The sequence below is a fragment of the Perissodus microlepis genome, chromosome 13 (genome assembly GCF_051167445.1).
Source record: "Perissodus microlepis isolate ML-2025 ecotype Zambia chromosome 13, ASM5116744v1, whole genome shotgun sequence".
Classification (NCBI taxonomy): domain Eukaryota; kingdom Metazoa; phylum Chordata; class Actinopteri; order Cichliformes; family Cichlidae; genus Perissodus; species Perissodus microlepis.
In genome coordinates this window covers 17,270,049-17,293,376 of record NC_140473.1, presented here as the reverse complement: position 1 = coordinate 17,293,376, position 23,328 = coordinate 17,270,049, and the positions used below count along the sequence as shown (strand labels likewise).

Below are 23,328 nucleotides of genomic sequence, written 5' to 3'. Positions count from 1 at the left end.
ACAAACATACTGTGTCTACTCAGGCAAACACGTCTCTCATGCACACACATACATTCAGAGGCAAACAGTCTCTGGCAGTGCCCGACGTCTGCTGTAAACGAAAAAAAGAAGTGCTTGCACAAGCCCAAGGACCTCTAGCACAAAAATGTACTTATACATGGGTGTAAACACAAACAGCGCCAGCATCATAAACAATCCCAGTCTGAAAAGTACTTTGTAGAGCACTGTGAATGACAGACGTTCTCTGCACAGGAATCATGGGGAGTGTGAGAGAACACTTATTTTCTCCCCAACAGGATGTTTGAGGACACATGGAAACGTGGTGAAACACACTTGCAGCAACCTTACACACCACGCACAATCTCACCTTGGTCTCTGCCAAGAAACGCACACAAACACACACAAAGACACACTCGCACAGAGTAAGAAATTGTTTGAAAAGAATGAGATAATAGAGGGGCAATCACGGGAAAAGCTACGTAGCAGGAAAGCAAGCATGTCAAAGAAATTTGTGCTTCCTGTCCTGATGACTTCTATCATTTTACTGAAGTGTTTAAATAAAAGGAGCTAGCTAAAAAAGAAAAAAGGTGTGGATTTGTCACAGCACTAGTTAAAATGAAAGCGTTATCACTTAGCTGTAAAGAGAAACAGATGTGTTGTATTTTCAGATGATAGGGGTCGATATGCAGAGTGCCGTGCAGTGTGTGGGTGGATGGTAGGCAGAGGGATGACCATAGGGTTTAGGGAGCGTGCCATGTGAACAGATGGTCTCTGGTTGCCACCCAAGATCCCATTAAGAAAGATGGCAGGACTGACCTATTTCTGGACCCACCGTGTCAGGCAAATCCACTGCACCGGGAGATAGGGGGAATATCTACATTCAGTGGTTATAATCCTTCGCTGTTTTTGTTGAACATTATGGGATTACACACATTGTCACTGTAACAATAATGCAGGAAACTATTAGATGATACGCTGGGCTCATGTAGCACAAGAAGTTAGCCAACTCATATTTCCAGCTGTCCGAGTAGTTGCTTCCTCAGACGTTGTGCCCTTGAGTGCTTAATTAGGTCTTTCAGCAAAACAACTGGGATGATACGGTTGTCGAAGTAACTGATGAGCTATCCACAGCCTGACCGGAGGTGCGCTCTTTTTCCACCTATGTTCCCGTACGCTGTCCCTTTGCGTGGACAGCTGTCTCATAAGGGCTCAGGGAGACACATTCTTCTGAGTGCACAGTACAGTCAATTAGTTGCTGCTCTGCATAAGCCTTTTTCCACCTGTCGATTAATCAATTAAAATATAATTCATCACAAACTGGATTCTGCTAAAAATGCTGTGATTTTCTTCTCTTCTAATTTCAATCACTGTGTTAAAAACATACATGTTTTCCCTTGGACGCAAACTTGTGTCTGTATTTGATAAAGCGGTATTACAAAGGTGTGGAGAAAAAAAAGAGCTAAACAACAATAACTACTAACCCATACAGCAGAACAACACTGGCTCACGCAGGCAACATTTCATCTCACTGGCATCTTTTTTTGTTGGTGACATGTTGGATATACTACGTGAGGGGGTTGTTGGGGGTTGTTGGGGGTTGTTGGGGGGGGGGGGGGTCTTTTGGGTAAGTCACAAAAGCTATGATGAGGAAAAAATGTATTATCAGCACCTTTGCCTTACACACACACACACACACACACACACTTCTTTCTGATCAGAGCAAATTAGCTCGGTAAAGTCACTGCACATCATTTAAAAAAACACAGGCATTGCCTTACTCGTGCTGGCATTTCATCACAGTATGGAGCAACATAGTTTCCTAAGCTCCAAAATACATTTTACAATTGCTTTCCCACTGGTCAGGTGCTCAGAGGTAACTTTTTCTTCTGAATGAAGGTAGCACCGTAAGTTGGCAGGAATTTGTTGGGGTGAATTCTGTTGTAAAAACACATGAATAGTACAAAGGAGACAACCAGGCTTAGGTTTAGTGGTTAGGTTTAGGCAACGAATCTGAACATGAAAGTCAGTTTCTAACCTTAACGGAGGACTTGACTGAGACTTCCAAAATAATATATGGGACTCATTATTACACAGCACATATAAATTTTTCTGGTAATTCAGTAAGCCTACCAAAGACCATCCTTCCCAGTGTGCTTTTGTCCCTTTTCCACCTGGATAGAACCGAATGGGGTCTACATCAAGATGTAATCCCACCTGTCTTTGTGTGTGTGTGTGTGTGTGTGTGTGTGTGTGTGTGTGTAAAACACAGAGAGAAAGACTGAATGTGCATGGTATTTCTATACTCTGCTCTGCCCAGGCAGACGGCCCCCTAATGTCAAATGACTGAGCGCCACTACATAGCAGTTGCTATGGTTACCAGCCAGGTTCTGTGTACACGGATACTCATCGCAATTTCAATCTGCAGTGAAGCACCGATGGCAGAGCAAGAGCCCCGCAAAAGAAAAACTAAATAATATTAATAACATAAGAATTCACCTACTCACCCACATGCACATACATACACACAAACTCACTCAGAAGCCATCATGTTTATACTGTATGCAGTACATGTTGAGAAATACTTGCATACATGCACCCACGAATGTTAATTCCACCCACATGAGAAGATACTGTACTCACTTCACCTTCACGTAGCACTCACTTGAGTAAATACTCAGTTGTGCTGCATATCATTAGAGTGAGCAAGTAAGCAAACACAGCCTGCTGGGCAGAATTATCAGCCCCAGCACAAGTAGCACAAATCGCAGTAGGCGATACACTGGGATATCACTATGGCTAGAAACCCCTCTAAAGCAGCCGGTGCTTTATTTCTCCCTGACTGTCACAACCACTCTGTTTTACTCTCAATCTGCCCGTCTTTCTCTCTGTTGGCGTGTCTCCCTATATGTTTCTTTGATTTATCTCTCACTCTCTCTCTCTCATATACACATATATACACACACACACACACACACACACACACACACACACACACACACACACACACACCAATGTACATACAGGGCAGATTGGGAGCACTCAGTCAGAGCAGGAGATGAAAGGGAAGAGGGAGCTGTGTCCATGCCAATGGAGCTGTATGAGTGGGGAAGTGATGAAAGAGAGGCTCATTTAGTAAATTGACAGTTCCCTTCGGGATTCTTCATCTTCTTCCCCATGAAAGGCCTGAATCTTTCTCAACTGCGAGCTATTCTCACCAGGCATGAGGAAGATGTCACATTCCAGCAAACATTAACAATGTCAGTATTTTAGTTTGGATCCATCTCTCTCCTCACTCCCTCTGCTGCTCCATTCAATCCACAGATGCACAGCAGATGTCTGTGCAAAACACCTACTTTTCATACGCTGATGTAAAATGAGATGTAAAATGAGCACTAGATGCTCCCTGACTAACATACAAATGCAATGTGTTTCATTATTATTATTATTATTACAGTTCTGTCGTAAAATTCTTGAGCTACCCAGTAGCAGTATTTTTAAATGGTCTTTAGCAATAGTTCTCCAGGCTTTGTGAAGGTCATTGAAAGTTTTTCTTTGTACATCTAGTCTAGTCCATGTCTGTCGTTTTAGAAAAATGTGTTCTTTTTGGTAGTTAAGCAACTTAACATTGATGAATCATCCAGGCATAGAAAATATATCTAACTTCAGCGATAATCCATCCAATCCATTTGTGTCTACACATGAAAGACAACTTAGCAAAGAATCAATTTTAAATTATATCTTTAGACATTTTGCTAGCAGTCTGTTGCAAAAAACACATAATTTGCTCCTATTTCTTTAGCTGAATGTAAAAAATATATATATCTCAAACAGACACCATTTAACAGACAATTACACAAGAACTGGACAGAGAATCAGTCAGTTTTATGTAATGATGTAGGGACGAGTTCAGGAGTTTGGTCTCTGAGAAGTCAAATTAGTCAAGCATGATAGCAAAATTATAAAGTAAACGTCAGAGCCAGTCAGCAAATGTTGCTCATTTGTAACCTTAATAGACTGAGTTCATTTAGCAGGAAAACGTAATTATTATTACAAATGATTACAAAAGCCCAGAAAAAGAAACGGTAGTAGTCCACTATAAAAAAAAACCTCAGCAATGAAAATATTTACACACAAATTTGAGCTGATACACTAATCAAGCATAACATTCAACTACTAAAACACATTTTTGTCTTCAGAAATATAAGTAAATACTAAGTAAACTGGAATTTGGCATGTTAATCTAAAAAAAATAAAATAATGTGCTCTAGGTTTTTTTCAGCTTTTCTATAAAACTTTACATTTGAAAAATTCATGGATAGTAATAATTATGTCTTAGCATTAAAAATATCATTTCGATTAAGGACCTTATGCATAATTGTGGATTAGCCATTACAGAAACATAAAAATTTATTTTTGGTCATTACCAGTACTGTTAATTTAGGGCAGCTGTGGCATAAACCTTACACCAGATGGTGGACTAATAAATGTTCTAAGCACCGTGTATACACTATGTTGCCCAACACTTAAATGGGCCTCAATTTTAATCAAGTGCTGTGAAGTCTTTCCATAACTCAGCCAGTCTAAAAGGTAACAGAGGTAGCATGCTGCTCATAGTTAACTCTCTGTGCTCAGACATTAGACTGTGTGTGGAGGACATATGGGTATGCTTATAGGGAGAACACATCAGCAACTGTGCTGGTGGAAAGACTTTTTTTTTCTTTTTAAAAATTAAAAGCTGTTTTTCTAAAGCTTTGTCATAGTAAAAATCAAACAACAGGAGAAACAGAAAGAGAATTTGACATCCTTTAGGATATGTATCCAACTTAACAGATACCTCACTACACAGACCAGCCAATTCTGTGCCAAACTATGGAAACGTGCAATATCTAAACAAAGAAATTCTGAGGGTAAAATAAGCAACTAAAAGCAACACAGGACAAGGAGTTTGTTTACTTCATAGTTCATTGTTAACAAACATTAACAAATCTTCCTCATATGCATCTAAGTATGTACATGCACACCCACACACAAAAATAAATGCAAACTCATATAGCAGAGCTGCAGTGGGCCACAGAAAGGACACTGTAGCACAAAAAAGGCCGGACAGTGCCAGCCAAATAGCCAACTGATGTTCAACTAGCCTCTGCTAGGATAAAATTAATTGAGGTGAGGAAACATGTACATGACAGTGGATTGTGCAGTGGATTTATCCAAAAGCCAACTTGATTGTGAACACTATGTGCAGTCCTTTTGCCTGAGGAAAGACCAAACTGTTGCACTTAGTTAACGGTGGCTGGGCCAAATGATTAATGTCAAAAAAGACCTGATGTGTGTGTGTCTGGATTTGGTATCTGACATGTTCATCCCCATCAGAAAAACGAAAACTTACAAGAACTCTGCCAGTGAGTGTCTGAGCGGAGATCATGACACCGGCCCAGTCTTTGACTGAAGTCATCCATCCCACTTCATTGGCTGGCGCCTCCTCCTTCTCATCAGGGCCCTTTGGTGCTCTGTCGGCTGCCTGATTGTTGGCGGGGTTGTTCACCTTCTGAGCCTCCTAGAAAAAAAACGGAAACGAAATCTGAGTAGGCAAATTAAGGAAACCGACAGGAACACGTTGTTGATTATAAGCAGATAAGTCAGTTTGTTTAACAACAACAAATTATACATATTATCCCCCACAGTAAGGCAATTCGTCATAATCCATTATTTCCACACTTCCCATTTAATGCCTATGCATCCTGGCAGCATCATGTTCATGTTCCTTCTGAGTGGTAGAACTTCGGGTTACTCATCGTATATCTGCATGAGCCTAAAATACTTCTGGGGATACTGCAACTTAACAGTTCTAAAAAAAAAAAAAAAACTGATAAAAACTCTCAAACTGGTTGTTGTGGATCTAAAATGATGGCACACTTAACAGCCCGCATGGCTTCCCACTTTTCAAACACATCTTGGTGAACGATTTCTATAATATATATCAAGGAAAGTTTGCAAAAGAGCAGCCATGTTAAAAGACTGTAGGAGATGGAGAGCATGTACGTAGTATAAGTTTCTGAACTTATGTATACCCTTAAAAAACTACACATTTCTTTAGGACAAAAAAAAAGGGTGTCACTGCACCCATCACGCCATCATAGCATCCATCTGCTACTATTAATGGTGAATATGTGTGTTCAAGTCAAATAACAAGATGTGTATGAGGCCACTCTAATTTTATTGCGCATATGGCATAATTGTTCCTCGGGGTAAACTGTTGTTCTCGTGCAGCCCTTTTAATGTGCCTTCTCGTGTCTGGCTGAGTGAGCAGAGTTGCATGGCACTTCATTGACATGCTTTGTTTGGCACAGTCGCTGCATGCAGCTGTTCCTCTCTAGAAATTCGCTCATTCCTGATTTGATACAAGTAAGCACTCTGCTACCTTGTCCTTCTGCCAGAAAATGAAGCAAGTGGATTTCCTCCACTTTTGTCTTCCTCAAAGAAAAAAACCTATATTCAGGCATAATAAATGGAGTCCATAGAGAATGCCTGGAATTGAAATAACTTTAAAGCCCCTGGATTATGTGGCATCGGTCCACTCTGTGGGAACAGCCTCATAGTGCACATGTAGCACTAGGAAAACATTTTACATGTCCCTTCTCACAGTGACATCTGACAAGTAGCCATCAGAGCAGATTATGTGCTATGTCAACAAAGTAAAATTAGTGTCCCTGTTGTGTAAGTGTGGGACGTTTGTTGTGATGACCCCATAAAATTCAAAAATGGTGACGAGTGAAAACTATAAGTGTTTACAGTGAGTGTATTCTTGTTTTTAAAACCCGACACATCATAATTCCTAGAACTTTATGAAGCAATAAAGACATGCAACCAAAAGCCAGCTGACCACTGGGGTGACCGATGCGCACCCACATGTGATACGAAAACAAACCAGACTGCAACTTGAGTATTTCTGCAGGGCTAAAGAGCAGATGAGCCCAAGAGAGTGCTCTGTCCATTTCAAGAGGATTGTCTGGTTAAATTGGATTATATTTGATAATGATATGGCATGGACACAGCTGCCATTTTCCTAATTTCATTCTAACCCATAACAATGCCAATAAACTGACCCTAAAAAAGCCTGGCTTAGTCATAAGATTATTATCCAGCTCTGCCGTTGGGCCTCGCAGTACTCCAGTGGGTAATTCGGTTACTTATGGTTTATATACTCATTAAATGACTCAGCGTTTGGGGACTCACAAACTTTTGAAGTACCTATCGTGAAAGTTATGTGAAGCATTCAGCTTTGCTTTTGAGCACCACAAGAATTCAGTATTTCCGACAGGCTGCTATCAAGCACATTTAACATTTAGAAACTTTAGCTTAATATCATTTAAATAAATAACAGCCGGTTCAGGCATTTTATTTGGCAGAAAAAGTGAATGAGGCATTGACCTGAGACAGATATAGCCTGGTTCAAAGTTAAGTGGTGTGTTTGTTCTAATAGATAATTATCGTCCACTTCACCAGCCTGTGTTCAATATTTTTGTTCAACACAAGAGGTGCTATTGCAGTTTTGTTGTTCCCTTTTTTGTGCAGGGGCTACTACCCCGTCTCATCCCACTCTTCCTCCTTAAGTCCTCCACTAATCACACCGTAACCAAGATATCTGAAAAAGTTATCAACATTTTATAAAGTTCAAGCTCCCACCATGAAACTTTATTGTATAAGAGCTTACCGGATATGTCACACTGCAAACAGTTAAATACTTACATCTAACTGAATTTCTCCCACTCCCACTCATCCACTCACTTTATTGCATTGCCAGCATGCGGCAAAGACCCAGGAAAATTTGTATACATGCACATACACATGTCACCATCCACAGGGATGTCTACGATTTCACTCTGACTGACTTGATAGCACTCCAAACAGGGTGTGTGTTAGTCTATGCCCACCAGTTACTTCTAACCCAGAAGAACCCCAAAACCTCACATGCTGCACAATTATACCGCAGCAGGAGCACAGCACATCACACCAGGACTACAGTGTGTCGTGCAAATGTCACATCGCTTGTTTCTGGCTCTCTTTGCCATTTGCAGTGTTGCTGTTTTTTTATTTATTTATTTTAAGCATGTTAAAAATCCCTGCAGTCATCTGTTTGGTCACAGTTGTGGCTTTACCTTCATGAATTACATTTCATAGAAAATACAAACTGCACATTACATTTACTTTACAATGATTTCATTTCAAATGAAACAAGGATTTCCATCTTGTTACAAAATAACTGCTACTATTTTGTTTTTGTTTTTTCAATAATATATTATGTGAAGACCTCCGTGGATGCCAGTTTAATCACAGGACAGTAGTTCTCATTATTGCACACTGAACAGCGATAGCATATTGAGCAGCACTAACGTTTAACATTCTCTCTATGCATGCGAGTGCGTTTACGGTGAATGAGAATACATGAATAATGGATGTAATCACGAACTAAAGGCTAGGCAGATCAGGAGACATAATGTAAACAAAGAATTTCTTCTAGCTTATTTGAGCGGCTGGCGGTGGGCTAAGCTCACGCACAGAAAACCAGTGAAGCAGACTGTTATGGGAGAATCCATCTGCTGGCTATATATAAACACATCTGTGATGTCAAACAGGGCGAGACAGGCAGACAGAGAGAGAGAGAGAGGGATTCAGAGAGGGAGCCGCAGGAGTCAGTAAATGTGTTTACAACCAAAGTCCACAAAGGACAAAAAAAGTAAATATTATAATAATAATGAAGAAAGCAAAGACTTAAACAAAATATATGGTTGAATGCTAATGCTCACCTGGTGGTCAGAAACATGATGTATAATATACAGTATATATATATCATATTACATTTTATTGTTTTCAGTTCATCTTATTAACAGGTGTTATTATTCAGTTCCCCACAGGCATATATGAAATGTATTAATTCCCTCCTGGTGCAAATTAAACAATTCAAGCTTCTACAGTGAGTTGTCACATGACGCATAGGCAACACACTGTAAACATCTGCTTAAACAGAGGTTGCTGTAGCATTAACCCTGTCCTTGCCATTACCACCCCTGACCATCGCTGTAACAAAAAAAACAAAAACACTTCTGGAACCACAAGTGTTGTAACTTATTAGCGTTCCATTTATCCTCCAGTCCTGTATTTTGCATTTTCCTCTTTCTAGGTAAAGACCACCACATCCGAAAGATGCTCGATTGGCTTGAGATCTACACTCAAGTGAATTTTCTAAGATTATCCTGCTGGAAGCAGCCGTCAGAAGATGAGTACACTGTGGTCATAAAGGGATGAACATGAAAGATATTCCATTGCTAACAAGGTGCCTAATGTGTTCTAAGAAAACATCCCCCACACTATTATACCATCACCGCTGGCCTAAATTGTTGATACGAGGCAGGATGGACCCATGTTTTCAGGTTATTGATGCCAAGTTCTAATCCGACCATCCAATTGTAGCAGAAATTGAGACTCATCACACCACAAAACATTTTTGCAATCCTGTGCAGAGCCTATGTGAACTGTAGCCTCAGTTTCCTGTTCTTAACTGACAGGAATGGCACCTAGTATGGTTTTCTGCTACTGTAGCCCAATCTGCTTCAAGGTTCGGTGAAGATGCTCTTCTGCATACTATTGTTATAAAAAGTATTTATTTGAGTTGCTGTCGTCTTCTTATCACCTCAAAGCAGTCCGACGTTCTCCTCTGACATCAACAAGGCATTACTGCCCAGAGAACCACCGCTCACGGGATTTTTTTTTTTTTTTTAGGCTATTCTCTTTAAATCGCGGAGATGGTTGTGCGGGAAGATCCCAGCAGATCGCCAATTTCTGAAACATTCAGACCAGCCTGGTCAACCACGCCATGTTGAAAGTCGGCATTTTGATTCTTGGTTTGAACTTGCGCAGATTATCTTGAGCATATCTAAATGCCTGAATGAACTCGTGCTGTTGCCAGACGATTGGATGTTTTGACATTTCTGTTAACAAGCAGTCAAACAGGGGCACCTAACAAACTGGTCAGCAACTGTATATTTGAATCCCGGCATTATTTCACTCATTTTGAGTGGGTATTTCAATTTGGTGCCTCAAATTGATGTGTCAGTGTTGTGTCAGTGGTTACGGTATGCAGAAATAAACATAATTGGTATCAAATATGCCAACCAATCACATTACAGTTTGCGTTACAGTCTTTTAGATAAATCAACATTATTAATTTTAGTATTGCATCAGTGCATAAAAGCATTTGCAAATGAACTTCAGAAGCATTAATATGAGTCACGTTAAGGCCTAAAATATATGTAGTTCACCTACTTCAAGAATCTTCTTTCTAAAAATAGATGAACATTGTTAATATTAGGACTGTACCAATTAACAGAGTACACAGGGGAGGCCTGGTAATAATGAGCAAGAGAGTGGCAGAACACGAAAAAAAAATATGACACAGGAAGGAAGGAAGACAAAGAGAGGAACTGACAGTGAGAAGTCTACAGGACGGGGACAAAAACACAGGGACTGTGGGGTAAAAGAGGACACCGAGTCAAACAAAGACTCAGAGGGAGGCAGAGAGATAGAATGCCAGAACAATAAAGTGAGAGGAGCAGAGATAATGACAGAGACAGAAATTAAAAGACATCAAGAGAGACAGGAAAACTGAGCAAACACACGACTGACAGAGAAGGAGAGGACAGCGACAGAGAGACAAAGATACTGAAAGACAAGGGGGGTAAACAAGTAGCTGAAAGACAGACAGCGGCACAGATTAGGAGCAAGAGAAATGGTAAGTGAGGGTGAGAGAACAAGAGACAGAGGAAAAGACAGAAAGAATAGACAACGGAGAGAGAAAGAGAGAGAGGACCATGCCCGTCTGACTCGGCTGATCTAACAGGACTTGGCTTTAACGCAGCTGTTCCTCTGGCTTTCATTCGCATTGCTGGGGAAAACTCTATTCCACTGTGAGAGGCTATTTATAGCCTCACCCTGGGAGATGAGAAACTAGTGAATCTCATAACATGCTCCGTTCCCCCTGTTTGCTATTTAAATGCCGGTACAGTTACCCAGTGTCCCTGGGTTACAGCCCTACACTGGGTCATAGCAGAAGGGAACACGGAGGAAGAGCACACACACTCTCCTTAGAAACCAGTTTAAAAGCCCACATAGACAGGTGCAAGGCTGGATATGATAACACCATGAGGAGAAAAGCTATTCCTGTGTAAAAACCACGCCTACTGAATCATATAGAACTATGGAGGCCAAATGTTACAGACTGGTTATTACCGAGTGATATGCAAATCTCTGCAACAAAGAAATGAGCTCAGTTATTGTCCCAGTTGGTTTTTATGATCAAATAAATGTATTTATTTCATAGTTGCCCCTTGAGATCCCAGATCCGTTATTGCAAAGCGCAGAGAAAGAAGTTCACAAAGTTCTGATTTTAAATGATAGGCTGAGGGCTTGTTATGCTAACGTGTTTAATTCAGGTACGGACTGGAATAAAATCTGGATGGTGCCCATATTTGTAGATTATGCCCCCCAAAAATTACAAATATGTATATGTTCTGTACTAAATCTGCCTGGAGGAAAGTGACTTTATGGGGCCTAACACAAGATATATCAAGAGTATTATGAAAGAGAGTGGCACAATAAGTTTCTCAAGATCTTGCTTTCACAATCCCCGGACGCAAAAATTGAAATTGAAAATAATATCTGATTAATTTCCCAGCCATGGGCAGCACAAATATCCTATCTGTTGTTGTCAAAAATAAATTGCCACTCAGATACTAATCGATACTAAAAGTCACTATTGGATTAGATACTCATTTGCGACAATATGAATACCAGCAGTGCCTCGCTTTTCAGCTGACACACAGTCCCTGCTCTCACTAAGAGGAAGCGGTAATATTTCACATTCATAGCGCTGAATTTCAAGAGGTCAGAAAAGCTCCTGTCTTAAAACCATTAAAGTAATAAGGAATTATCATGAATGTAAATCTGGCCAGAGCCACATTAACTTTAGGTGCTTAATTATTAGTAGTTAGCCTTAGCTGCTAGCCACATTAGCTGTCTGTTATCTTAAGGTAGCGGCTAGCGGTTATAGCTAATAATAAAATGATAACATTGATGTGGGTTATTTCAATCAATTTCAATCATACATATTTAATTTGTGTTATATTCTGAGATGTTTTATAATTGAGGTATTGGTATATGTTTGTTAGATTTTGTACATTTATAATTTAGTTAGTTTACTCAGCTACTGTTTTTACTGTCTTGGAGCAACTGTGACACATACTTTTCCTTATTACAGTATTTTGATTCTGATTTATTTGCATCTAAAAAGTGTCAAGTTCCAGATTCCAGCTGAGAAAAGTCTACCAGCAACTAGACAGAAACAGCAGAAGTGTACTTTAAAAATACCTTAGCAATGAAAACATGGGGCAAAGTCAGGAGAACCAAAGCACTAAATATAGGATAAATATTAATTCAGAGCTTAATACATTTATTAAACCACCTGTCATAAAAACAAGAAAATACTTTAGAAACTTCTAAACAAAAAAAACCCTTTTTTAAAATTTAAGTAAGACAAATTATATTATAATTTATTAGGCAAATAATCAGAATTCTCTTTTTTAATGTCCAAATTTGAATCAACAAACTGAACTCAAAACTCAAGCATCTTATCTTTTTTCTACATTGTGTAAAACATTAAATGTGAAAATTTATAGAAAAGAGCAATGTTTTTGTTGAAATTTGAAGCTCAATGGTTTAGGTTCATAAAGAAAAAGAAAAAAAAAATCATAAGCTTTTCATAAATTAGGACAATGCTGTGAGTCAAAACTCCAAACTATGCAGACACTTTCAAATACGTCATCACAGTGTGATCAATCAACAAAATACCAAAGCCATCAGTGCCGCTGAGAAGTTTGTCCATCTCCAGAAGCACATTAGCCCTGTGCTGCCCCTCTGTGCCTGAGCACTGCAGGCCAGAGAAGGATTAGACGATTTGTAGACACTGAACTAAATAAATAACATCCACAATATCGGCAAAACAGGAAGACAAGCCAAGCGGTTTACATCTCTCTGCATCTCTGATGGACAGCATGCCCATCTGCACAACAGGGCATGAACTCAGTCCTACTAATGGCTGCTGTTCAAGTGCACATTTTCTTTGTCCCGATTGTAACGTCTCTTCAGCTAGCTAGAGAAAAATGATAAGACATGAATATATGATCTGATGGCAGCTGATGCTGACTAAAACGTCCCTCTGTTCATACAGCAGAAGACAGAATAAAGACACATTCACATTAGCGCTGCCTTATAACTGGAGGGAGGCTGACAGAAAGAAATATCTTGAATGTACAGTCCGGTCGATTCATAATACTGTACTGCACCTCTCCCATTGATACAACATTTTAAGCCCCAGTGGTCCAGGATAAAAATAGATGATGCAGTAAATTGCAACACTGAAAGGTCAGCACTTGTCATCCGTAACGTCTTTGAGTTTTATCATCTTAATGTCAGCGGATAATAGAAGGCCAGTGGCTTAAATGAGGGCATACTAAAGTTGTAGGGTATATAATAAAATACCCTGAATGAAAGTTGGGGGTTTTTCCCCATCTGATCTGCTACAGAGCAGAGAAAATTAACAAATGCCGGCTGTGTCTCCTTAAGGTGAAGTTGTTCGGCAGTAACAAAAAAAAGAGCCTTTTTCAGTCAGGACAACAAAACAAATACCACTAACTGCTGGTTTCATTTAGTTTTCAGTGTGTCTGGGCAATAAATGGTATTACAGCAGTTTCAGACCCTAAAAATCAATACAATAATTTTCTTTGCACTTTCCATTACTCTAAACCAAGTAGAAGGCTGAGATTACATCACTGGAATTTGCACCCATCAGTCACCTCTGCTCTCGTCTGCGAACCTTAATTCAATCTAAACAAGGCGAGAAACTGTCAATCAAGCTGTCAGCCTCCCACAAAAAGCTTGTCGCCTCAGCTGCAGAGCTTTGCCTCCACTCCATTACCCCGCGACTTCAGATCATGTCAGAATGTGAGAAAGCATAATAACTTAGATCTAGACGGAGGTGTGCAAATTTAACAAATTACTGTGCAGGGAGAAAACACACCACAAATGTAAAATCATTAGACAACCACAAATTCTCCTCCACATGCTGTGGCCTTGCAATAATTGGTCATTTGATTCTCAGCAGGCTCAGACTATCATCTATATATTTTTTTTTTCTTTTAAATCATCAATCTGGTGATGGCTTGTTACTATGGCAATCCACACATGCTCACATTCTCGTTTTCAGTGCAAATTAGATCTGAATGGAAACACTTTTTTATTTCCTGGTCAATTTAACAATCCATTCAGTGTGAATGCTGAAACTTAAAAGACAGTGGTTACTGCAGAGTTACGCATCTGGATTTTTATTTTTATTTTCTTACGTTGTGGACATTGTACACAACACAACCAAAACATGTTTGTGGGCCAGACAGTAACCCACAATAAATTTCCCAGATTTGGCTACATAGCATTTTAAGCTTAACCTAAAAGTAGGTGGAATAAAAATAAATAAATAAGAAAACATGCTTGAGTGACATCAGCTTTTATCATACTACAGCCATCAGTGAAGAAATGACCTGAGGCTAAAGTCTGACATTTTGTACTACAGCCCACGAGTGTGCCTGAATGAATTTACAAGCAGTGAATAGAAGAAAAGCCCAACAAAACATGGCCAAAAACAGGTCCTAAAAGCACTTAGACTGAGGTTATTATAGTTAACTAAAAAGAAATGTTAAATCGACCTGCTGTGCTCTTGTTTGGGATGTGGACTTGATTTTTCCAGGCTGTTTCAGATTAGTTTTTCCAGTAAGTGAAACACAAGAGGAAGGAAGTGCACGGAATGAACTGGATGTGGAAAACAACCCAAAACATTTTAACAAAATAAAAGTAAAACATATAAATAATATAAACTTGAAAAAATGATACTGTTCAGGGAAAAACACAATGCACCTATTTTTAGTAAAAGAAAAAAGAAAAACTAACACCAAAATATTAAAAAATCAAAACAAAACAGTGAGAAAAGCTGCTCTGGAAACTAAATTTAAAAAATGGTAACGAAAAACAAAATGACACAACTATAATAACTACTCTCATTTAGACATCTACATGTTTCCATATAGTCCACATTTTTGAAATAGAAACTTTCTCTCCTATGTAGAGTGTCAACATTCGTTAAATAATTACTTCATTAAATAATTAACTGTGCCATTAATTAATTACACTTGGAAATAATTAAATTAAATTTAAATTTATTTCATGTATAACATTTAATACATTTTTTAAATCTATTTCAAATCTTCATTAATTATTGACAGATTTAATTAAATATTTAACAAAGTATTCATTTTGGCACTCGTGGCCCTCCATAGCCTTATACTATACATGCATTAAACGCTACTGTGACCCTTACTTGAAATGACCTTGTCCTTGTGATGCTCTTGCCGCTTAAAACCTCCAACCTATATCTGTGCTGCCACTCTGTGAAGGTTCACTCTGTTTTCTATTATTGCTCTCAGAATCCAGACTTTCGCTCGTTCAAGGGCGATGGACATTTTTGCTTGCCTACGTGTGTGTGTGTATATATATGCTCAGGGCAACGACTGATTTCTGTTTCATCTGGACCACAGTCTGTGTCGACGTCACTTACCACACCTATGAATCAAGAGGTAATAGTGTTTCTCCTAGTTTGTAACCTGTGTCAGAGCCTGAAGTGAGCTCACAGCAAACTAAGGCGCACACCACACAATAACTGTGTCACACAACTGAGGCCAGTTTTTAATAGGGGATTTTATCATCATTAATAAAGGTATAAACCTACTAGTTAACGATTCCTAAAGACTATAACATTTTTTACTGGGTCTGAAAAGCATTACATGCTGTACAGGCAATGTTTACTAAAAAAAAAAATGCAAGGAAAATGAATTTTCCTTCCTCGTTAAAAACAAGCAAAAAAAATCAAAGACTCAGTAAAAACACTCTCCTGTCTAAACCTGTATTCTAGTTATTCAGCTTTAATGCATTTTATTGGTAGATTACCTCAAACTAATCACTTACCAAAGCAATTTAATGACAGTGATGTTGGAGGGGTTTTTTTTTCTTTAGTTTTTAGGCACACATGAATTACAGTATCCACATTGTGTCGTGTCTTTAATAGACTCACTAATTAGCAAGTCAGGCATGGCGTTTACAGAATAGTAAAAGACAGTTAAATTATTTATTTATTTTTTTAAAGGAGGCTGTTTACTATTATCTATTGTATGTTACATCCATGTATTAATTACATGTACTAAACAGATTCAGACCGGCATTTTTTGCAGTATTTGATCATTTAAGAGTTTAAATTTGTACTTCCTCGTGTAACTTCACGTTAAACTGAAAGTAAGAGTTGTGTTTCTTCCACACCTGAACTCAACAGTACAGAGAACAACAACAGACACAGCAGTACAACAGCAGCCTTATCAAACAGCCATCACCTGTCGTAGCCCTGATCTCTTATTGCCCTCGGAACACTTTAACGAGCTTTCTCCCTAAATACAGACAGACGGCTGGCTCTCTGTCAATAAGTGACTCAGCGTTCAACAGACAGATGAAATCGGGGCCCCATTATCCCAAGCAGAACAGGCCGCTTAGGTGTTTCCCAGGAGCGGAAAACAATCAAAATGGTAGCTGTTGCCCTAATTGGCTCCCTGCTGTCTAACCTGCACTGATCAATGGCTCGGCTCTATAAAGACCAACATCCAGATATGACTGGCAGATGAATCTTTTAGCAGCAGATTGATATGTAGTGCTAAGCAGTGACGTTCAGTGTTGAAAGCAAACAAGGCAGGAAACAACAGGCCGCCAACCTCTCACTCTTTTCTCTTTTTAACAGTTTGTAGTTGTTTGTGATAAAGTAATTAAATCAAAATAAAGTGTGAAGTAATAATGCGATGATTTGAAAATCATTTAAACCAAATACTTAACAGTAAATAGCAAAATGTTCTGATATTTTCTTTGCTTATTGAATTTCAACAAGAAATTTGTTTTATGGTGAAAGGAAAAAAAGTTAAATGTTTCACAACTAATTAGGTTAATTAGAAACATGATTGGGTTTAAAGAGCATCCCAGAGGGCCTGCCTTAAGCAAGTAAGATCAGGAGTTCTGTGAAAGATCGCATGGGTACATTTTCCAAAGAAATGTTTCTCAGCTGAAAAATACAAAGAAGTTTGGCATTTCGTCACTTATGAAACAATCTGATTTAAAAATTCAGAGAATCTGTTGAAATCTCCGTACACAAGGGGAAAGACTGAAAATATTACGAGGATCTTTGCTACATCCAGAAATTCAAGTTGAACCTCCACCAGGCAGGAACATAAACAAATGCCGTCGCTTTCTCGATCAAAAGGTTTAAAATAGAACTGAGAGGAAATGGGAAAGTGTCCTTTGGTCTAACCAATCCATATCTGAAATTCTTCCTTTGAACTATGGATGCCTGGTCCTCGGTACGTAAGAGGCGGGGAAACATCTGCCTTCTTATATTTGCACAGTTTAAAAGCCAGCATCCCTGATGGTATAAAGGATGCATTATTAGTGGACACATGCAAAGGCTTAGTTAAGGCTGACTCTGAATTAAGGCTGATGTCTATATTAGTTTTGGAGCAATGCAAGTTTGTGTATGACTTTCACTGATTTGACAAGGCAATGCTGAACATATTGTTTGTTTGTACTGCTGCAGAAGAGGACGAGTGCTAAACGGACCTGCCTGCAGTCCAAATGTGTCAGTATTCAAAGCATCCTTAAATGGAAACACAGCGATCCAACCTTTTTGGACACCAACCTTCACTCACAGACACATACACACGTTTTTTGTTGTTGTTTTTTTTTAAATCAGCAAACAGGAACAGTGTACTTTTTCAGTCAGCTGGATCAATCAATCACTGTTGACAAAGCATTAAACAGCTTCGGTGTTTATCTTGTCGTTTGTTTTGGCTTCAGCCGACAAGAGATTAAAAAAAAAAAAACTCTGATATTTAAAGAACTAGTCATTCCAGAAAATGTGTAACTACAGAACAACAAGTGAGCAGGAAAGGCTGCATGGTGGGAGTCCTGCAGTCTATGCATACGATATGAATGACTAAGTACGAACACGGTCTCTCAGCACACCCAGCAAGCAGATTTGCATATATGCAACAGCATGTCCTCGATAAGCTATGATTCACTCGATTACAAAATCAACTTCAAACGTTAAAACAGGTTTTTGGATAGCACCCGCTCAAGTTGTCCCTAATAATATGTTCCTCTCTGATGCATTATCACATTTAACATGTCAAGCCACCGCTTTTACTGCTCCCGTCAACATTTTCACACTCGTTACCCTCTATTTGTGCATTTTTGTCATCTCCACTCTAACAGCCACCTAAAAAGACCCTTTAAAAGGTATAATTACACGTACCCATTTCTTTCTATTCCCCCCATATCTATTCTCAGTGTCACCTCTCCTTGTCTATCCTGTCTATTCACATTTCCTTCCAATTCCTCCTAATTTCTTTTCACTTTCTCATCTTCTATACTCACTTTTCCCCTCTACCAGCTTAAGAAAAGTCGGAATAAACCAAGAAGATTAGGCTCTCTTTACTTGAGAGACAGATCTCAGTATCTTTATCTTATCCTGATGCAATAATACCTTAAAATCTTTCACTAATGCCAGTGAGTGCACGCGTCTATATGATTTTTTTTGTTTGTTTTTTCAAAGATGAGGTGTAGGTATGCATCTGATATGGAACATCAGCAAAAGAAGTAAAGGTTTAAATTTTAATCTGTTTATTTACTTGTTTGATTCCTTGTCTAATGCGAAGCATTAAACAAAGATGAGCTTGTTTGTCTTCTGATTTCTAAAAGAAAAGTGTTTGATCAGGTCCATAAACTGCATTGCATAATATAGAGGTCAACAATGTTATCTGGGAAGTGTTCTTGTTGAAGGCAGTAAAAAAGGCAGTCATCTGAGCCTAATGATTCAGAGCCGTGACCTTGATTTGAGAACAGCTCAGAGGCTAACAAATGGAAGTGCAAATGATTTTCTTACTCTAGGCTCATTTAATCATTTTAAATTTAGATCTCACGCCTCCCACTGGGGAAAAGAAATCAGCTTCCTTCATACAGAATTTGCATGTTTTAAGCCTGAAGTTAGGAAAAGGAATTGGGGAGAGGACATGGCGCAGATTGGTATGGCTTGTGCGCTCTTATCAGCCAACACCAAGGCCCCCCGATGTGTTCCACGGGGAAGGTTGCGTTTCTTTACTGTGACCTCACACAGAGAGGACTTTGACCTTAGCTAACAAGATCCATTAAGGAGAGACGAAGCCTGGATGAAACACTGCATCAAGTTTGTGTACACATTCTTAAGCCTACAGAGAATCAGTGTAATTACGCAAGATGGCAGCACGGCAAACCAATCTGTGCGTTTATAAGAAAGGTCAGTGCCTTTGGAGGAACGCTGGAATGCATTGCACAGCATTAAGCCTCCATGTGATGTCAAGTGTAAAGCCTGCTGCCGGGGAGGACTGAGGCACTCTTGCTCGGTCTAGCTCCGACTGCGTGGTGACCAACTTTACCAAATCAAAGGATTTTCGCAATCAAATCAAACATCCACAGACAAGGCACACAGAGCTTAGAGGAACCACTATGTGCCCAAGCCCAACTACATTTGTTTGTGCTCAGTGTAAGACGGGCATTGGGGTTTGGTTTCCGCTGTGATCTGTCCGTTCCTGTTAGCGCCATTGTTGTTAGAACAGGTTTGGGATTTGAGTAGCTGACAGAAAGTGTTGCGGGATTGCCTTTCGCCTGAGGTCGACAGAGGCATTCCCTGTGATGGTGCTGCGATGTGGGGGTGGTTGGTGCATGTAGGGGTGGAGAGAACCACCTCCCCAGACTCAGCGATTTGACCCTTGCAGGCTTGGTACAGGCTGCACTGTTAAACTCAAATAAACAACACGGAAAATTCAGCACAAAAATGAAAATGTGTCAGGGTGCGTTAGAAGGAGAGTTGGCAACAGCTTTCACAGGGGATGATGTGAAGACTGAATCAGCTCTCCTTTACTGTCCACACAGTCTGCACTTGATCACTGCAGCACTTTTAAAACCAAGGACAAGTCACTGAGAGTGACATAAAATGTGTTGCGGTTACATTTGCATGACAGGGGGTTTTAATTTATAGTGAAGCAACAATACGCCCAATAAGGGGGAATGAGAGAGTCAGTGTTTAATAAAGGTGGTCACTTTTAAAATAGAATGTCCAATACACATAGCAATTAAATCACCTATAGTCTGTTCTAGCAAGTAGAGAACTATGCAAACAGTTTATGTGAAGGACACATTGTGCATTATGTTATAGAGAAGACAGCTTCAGGTTTTGATAACTTAGAGTGCCCGTCAAAGTGAAGTGACCTCAAGCCTGCGAGCTTCTCTTCAAACGCAGTAGTGAGTAAATCCGCATCGCTAATCTTCGGCCTTAGCGCATTTATTTAACCGGCCCTGGATATCATCTTAAGGTTTACTGTAAGAACGTCTTTGTTTCCCCTTCCACTGGCTAATAGCCAGTGTTAATCAATACTGTTGTAAGTACTTTTTAGTCCTCAGCACTGGGCTCATTTGTCAAAATAAAAGCCGCAAGGCCCTAAAGGACTAATCAAAAGGAATGAAGTAACAGAGAAATTCACAGCCTGGAAACATGAAAAGCAGCAAGGACGTGTAAGGAGGGGTGTAGCAGTGGTTGAAGCATGTTCAAAGACAGCTTTAGATTACAACATACAGTGTGGTGGCAACTGATAACCCAGAACAGAAGACTGACCAAAACGAGATTCAAAAAAAGGTTTAATTCAAAGCCAATGACTCATTACAGCCAAACAAGTCCAACATGGGAGAGTGAAGGCAATTACCTGAAGGCAGACTCACCGGGAAACTTCATGCAGAAGTATCACATTTCTTTGAGACTTCTCCACTTACACGTGCTATTTTGATTTCACTGGTTTGCCTAATACTGCTACACGCAGATTACTGTGAGTACTGAAGTGACTAAAGCTGAGTATGAAATGCGGTATGGTTTTTTTTTTTTTTTTTCTCATCTGCAGTGGTCACCATCTTGGCTAAGTAATGGAAAGGAAGAGGCCACCAAGTAATTTTTAGCAACTTGGTCGATATTATCAGTGCTAACTAGCAAACTGACTGATATCAGGCATTTGCTTTGCACATTATTGCATTGTTTGGGGCTGTTGTAGAACAGTGTTGTATCACATGTGTTGTTAGAGACTCAACACTTTGATGATCACATATCAAAAATGTTATATATGTGCGGAGATTTGCCCCAGAGGAGAGACAAGGAGAGTGTTTCTCCAAAAACCATCTTGCGAGTGCTTTATGAGCTTGCCACGGTTGCCCATAATTTACATGGAAGACTCCAACTTATCTGCAAACACTTGTCAACTGCTAACAAAGCAGAAGTACACAGACACAAGTCTGAAATGGAGAGCATTCACCTTAGAATTAAAAGCTGTACCTCACTCATGCAGACAAACGGTATCATTTTCACTACGAAGGCAAAAGTTCTCAGTTTCTGGTTTGCTCTTTTTGCATTTTTTGCTCAGAAAGTAGAGGGCAAGTGTTTGCAGAAGTTCATATTTTACATGCAAAATATGTATGACAGCTGCTAGAGACCAAAGCAACTGCAAGGAGGTTTTTGGTACAGCACTGTATACCTCTGTGCACCCAAATTCATCCATCCCCTCACCAACAGTTGGGGAATATACATTTTTTTTCCTTGCAACCAGAGGTGGCCAGTTGACCACACAAGTCTCCACACTTGCAGGACTTGGGTCTTCTTCAAATTAAGACAGACAGGAAATGACAATTAGATACATTTGACAGGCAATAAGGCAAGCCTCGGTTAATCACACAATAACAGAAAATATATATGGGAGAATCTGGAACAAGCGGAGACATACATATAACAAAATATAACTGGAAGCTAAATAAAGATGTCAGTAATACACCAATAAATTCAGTTACAACTTCCACTGTGTTTGGGAAACACTTGATTCAAATTGTTAATACTATGAGGAAATTACATCATTCAGATTTGATCTAGAGTACCACATGCTACAGTGAAAGTCTACAAAACTTAATAGCTGATATGGGAATAAGTTTGATTGCTGAATAAATACACTTAGTGATTTAATTTGGAAGTCACAATTTATCCCAACATCGGCTCCAACAGCAGTATTTTTTCATTATTGCCTCAATAAGTATCTCAGGCTCTTCCAAGCCTCTGCATTCATTTTCCAATAAACTACGCAAATTTAATCAATGACATTTTAAAAGTCATTTTATCAATTGCTTCAGTACAAGCACAAAAACCTCAAACGCATGCTTAGATTTAAATGCACTTCTGCCACCGTTTTCTTTTCACCGAAAACCGCTTCAACTCTTTAAAGAAAGGTCCGGCATACGTGCGGCCGGCACAGGGAAGGATGAGATCATGATGGACAAACGTCGCTCTCATAAGAGCAGTCCAGCGCTCGCTGCTTGTCGCTAAGCAACAGAGACCTGGCAGGCAGACAGTAGGTGTGTGAGACAGAGTGCGTGGGAAGGGGAGGTTTGGAGCGGGGGGTAGAGAGAGGGACAGAAGCAGAGAACAGGGAGAAAAAGACACAGAGCCAGGCTGAGAGCGAAAGACAGATAGGAGGTGTGATGCAAGACGCCAGTGGGAGAGATTTGACCAGTGTCAATAAAGGATTGTGTGGCGTAATCAGAGAAGTGATAATTCAACTGTCTGAGAAGTAGATGTAAACACTGGTGTGCATCTTAATCATAAGACATGCAGTGGTGTTTATAATAAGCAGCTGATTCTTTTTTGAGTTCATTCATATTTTCTGGTTTTACCGTTGTGAAACATGTCTTTGACTAAATCAGCATTGATTTTCTGATCTGCAGAATTAGTTTCGATGTTCAAGGCTCAGTTAGTCCACCGTTTACATTATTGCTTTATTCACATTCGCTTGACGGTCAGAACTATTGCGCGTCATGAACAGTGGGAAACGAAGGAAAATAAGGCACCTGTCTTGTTTGTGCATTTGCAGGCTACCTTAAAGGCAAGATGTTTTGTTTTGTTGTTACAGGAATATATTAATTATTTTTACACTGCTGACCACGTTTCTGTTTATAGCTATTCAGTTCACGGCGTGATTTAGTTTGCTTTATGTGCTCTCAGAATCAAAGCACTGACAG

General features: G+C 39.5%; 1 protein-coding gene across 28 annotated transcripts in view; it reads right to left on the bottom strand.

Moving 5' to 3' along the window:
- kcnma1a (potassium large conductance calcium-activated channel, subfamily M, alpha member 1a) overlaps window positions 1-23,328 on the bottom strand; it is a 150,609-nt gene that overhangs the window by 103,868 nt on the left and 23,413 nt on the right. For all 28 annotated transcript variants that reach the window (XM_084947872.1, XM_084947880.1, XM_084947881.1 and 25 more), the window contains exon 2: window positions 5,390-5,557. In XM_084947872.1, the coding sequence (XP_084803998.1) occupies window positions 5,390-5,557 (168 nt within the window). The remainder of the gene's footprint in view (window positions 1-5,389; window positions 5,558-23,328) is intronic.